The sequence below is a fragment of the Prunus dulcis genome, chromosome 2 (genome assembly GCF_902201215.1).
Source record: "Prunus dulcis chromosome 2, ALMONDv2, whole genome shotgun sequence".
Taxonomy (NCBI): Eukaryota; Viridiplantae; Streptophyta; class Magnoliopsida; order Rosales; family Rosaceae; genus Prunus; species Prunus dulcis.
The window spans coordinates 8,256,218-8,257,726 of NC_047651.1; the positions used below are offsets into that span (position 1 = coordinate 8,256,218).

Genomic DNA, 1,509 nt, shown 5'->3' on the forward strand with positions numbered 1-1,509 from the left:
AGGGTTATGGAGTATTAGGAAACACCTTGGTCTCATTCACCAACAAAACCAACAGTTACTTACAGATAAATATATGGCTTGGCTTGAGAAGCTTGTGGCATGGAAGCTAAGTATTCATGAGTTTAGCATCAAAGAGAGAGAAGGCTTGGATTTCCTATGAAAAATAGGGGTTCAAAGTAAAGGGAGAAGGAATTTCGAGAAAATTTGTTGAGGGGAGAGAGGAAGAGATGATGGAGGAGAAGTGGGTCGTTTGAGCAATTTTTCCGTAGCTTGACGAAAGTTTCGTTAGGCTTTGGAATGACTTGCTAGAAGAGAAAATGTGAATAGATGGAGGAATAGGGCTTGAAATTGAAGGGTTCTAGGGATGAGAGGTGATGCTTACTCTCTCTAGATGTGGTTGAGATGATGAGTAGGAGATGCCCCCTTTTAGGTCATCTCCAGCCATAGGGCTAAATGTAGTCCAGGGCTAAAAATTTAGCCTCCCAAAATATTAATTTTTTAAAGAATAGTGCAGGACTAAATTTTTCCATCTCCAGCCATACATGGCTATATTTTAGGGTCCTTCATATTTTATTATTTTGGGAAAAACTATAGTACAACACTCACACATTCCACTACTATATATTGTTTAATTTAATTCAACTACTATTTAGAGACAATATTCCATATATGATACGTATATGTTGATAAGAACAAGATTTCTAATAAGATTTTGTGTCCATGTGACACGTCTTGTCCTGAAGGAATCTGAATAACTTTTCGCGCTCTGATTTTCGAGTGACACATGTCTGTCTAGGAACAACTATCCAAATTTCAGATTAGATTTTTGTCGACGTGGCACCTCTCATCTTCATCTTCAAATGTCAATAAATGGAGTGTTTTCGATTCAATATCTCACAACTTCATCTCATTCCTTTGTAATTCCTATATTCTTCTACACTTTTTCAACCAATTCTACAATGGATTCCAACTGGGGTTCAAGTTCCAACTTGGATTCCGAAATGGGAGGAGAGCAGATGCCAAATGATGGAAGAAGATGATGCTCGAATGCGCATAAATACACAACTTGCAGCTACTGCAGCAACCTTATGGACTCAAGAGCAAATACAACAAGAAGGCATGTGGGGTGGCTCCGTTGTTGGTTGCAGTAACAAATGCAGGGGACGAGCTCTTGGGCATAAAAAATTGACGATGGACTACTTCGTCCCAAATCCTGTCTACACTCTTGAGGACTTCAGACGTCGATTCAGGATGAAGCGTCATGTTTTCTTTCGTTTGGTAAATGATATCCCATATGTCAACCCCTACTTCAGACAGACAACTGATGCCACCGGTCATCTCGGTTTCTCACCCCACCAAAAGCTTACAAGTGCACTCCGAATGTTGGCATATGCAAGCTTAGTAGATCAAATCGATGAATCCATAAGGATGTCTGAGTCAACATCCAATGAGAACCATGGTGAATTTTGTCGTACAATTGTTCACACATACAAGGATGAGTACCTCTGA

General features: G+C 39.8%; 1 protein-coding gene across 1 annotated transcript; it reads left to right on the top strand.

Moving 5' to 3' along the window:
• Window positions 1-1,026: 1,026 nt before the first annotated feature.
• Window positions 1,027-1,509, top strand: LOC117618045. Its single transcript, XM_034347674.1, has one exon. It carries the CDS (start codon window positions 1,027-1,029, stop codon window positions 1,507-1,509), a length of 483 nt encoding a protein of 160 aa, XP_034203565.1.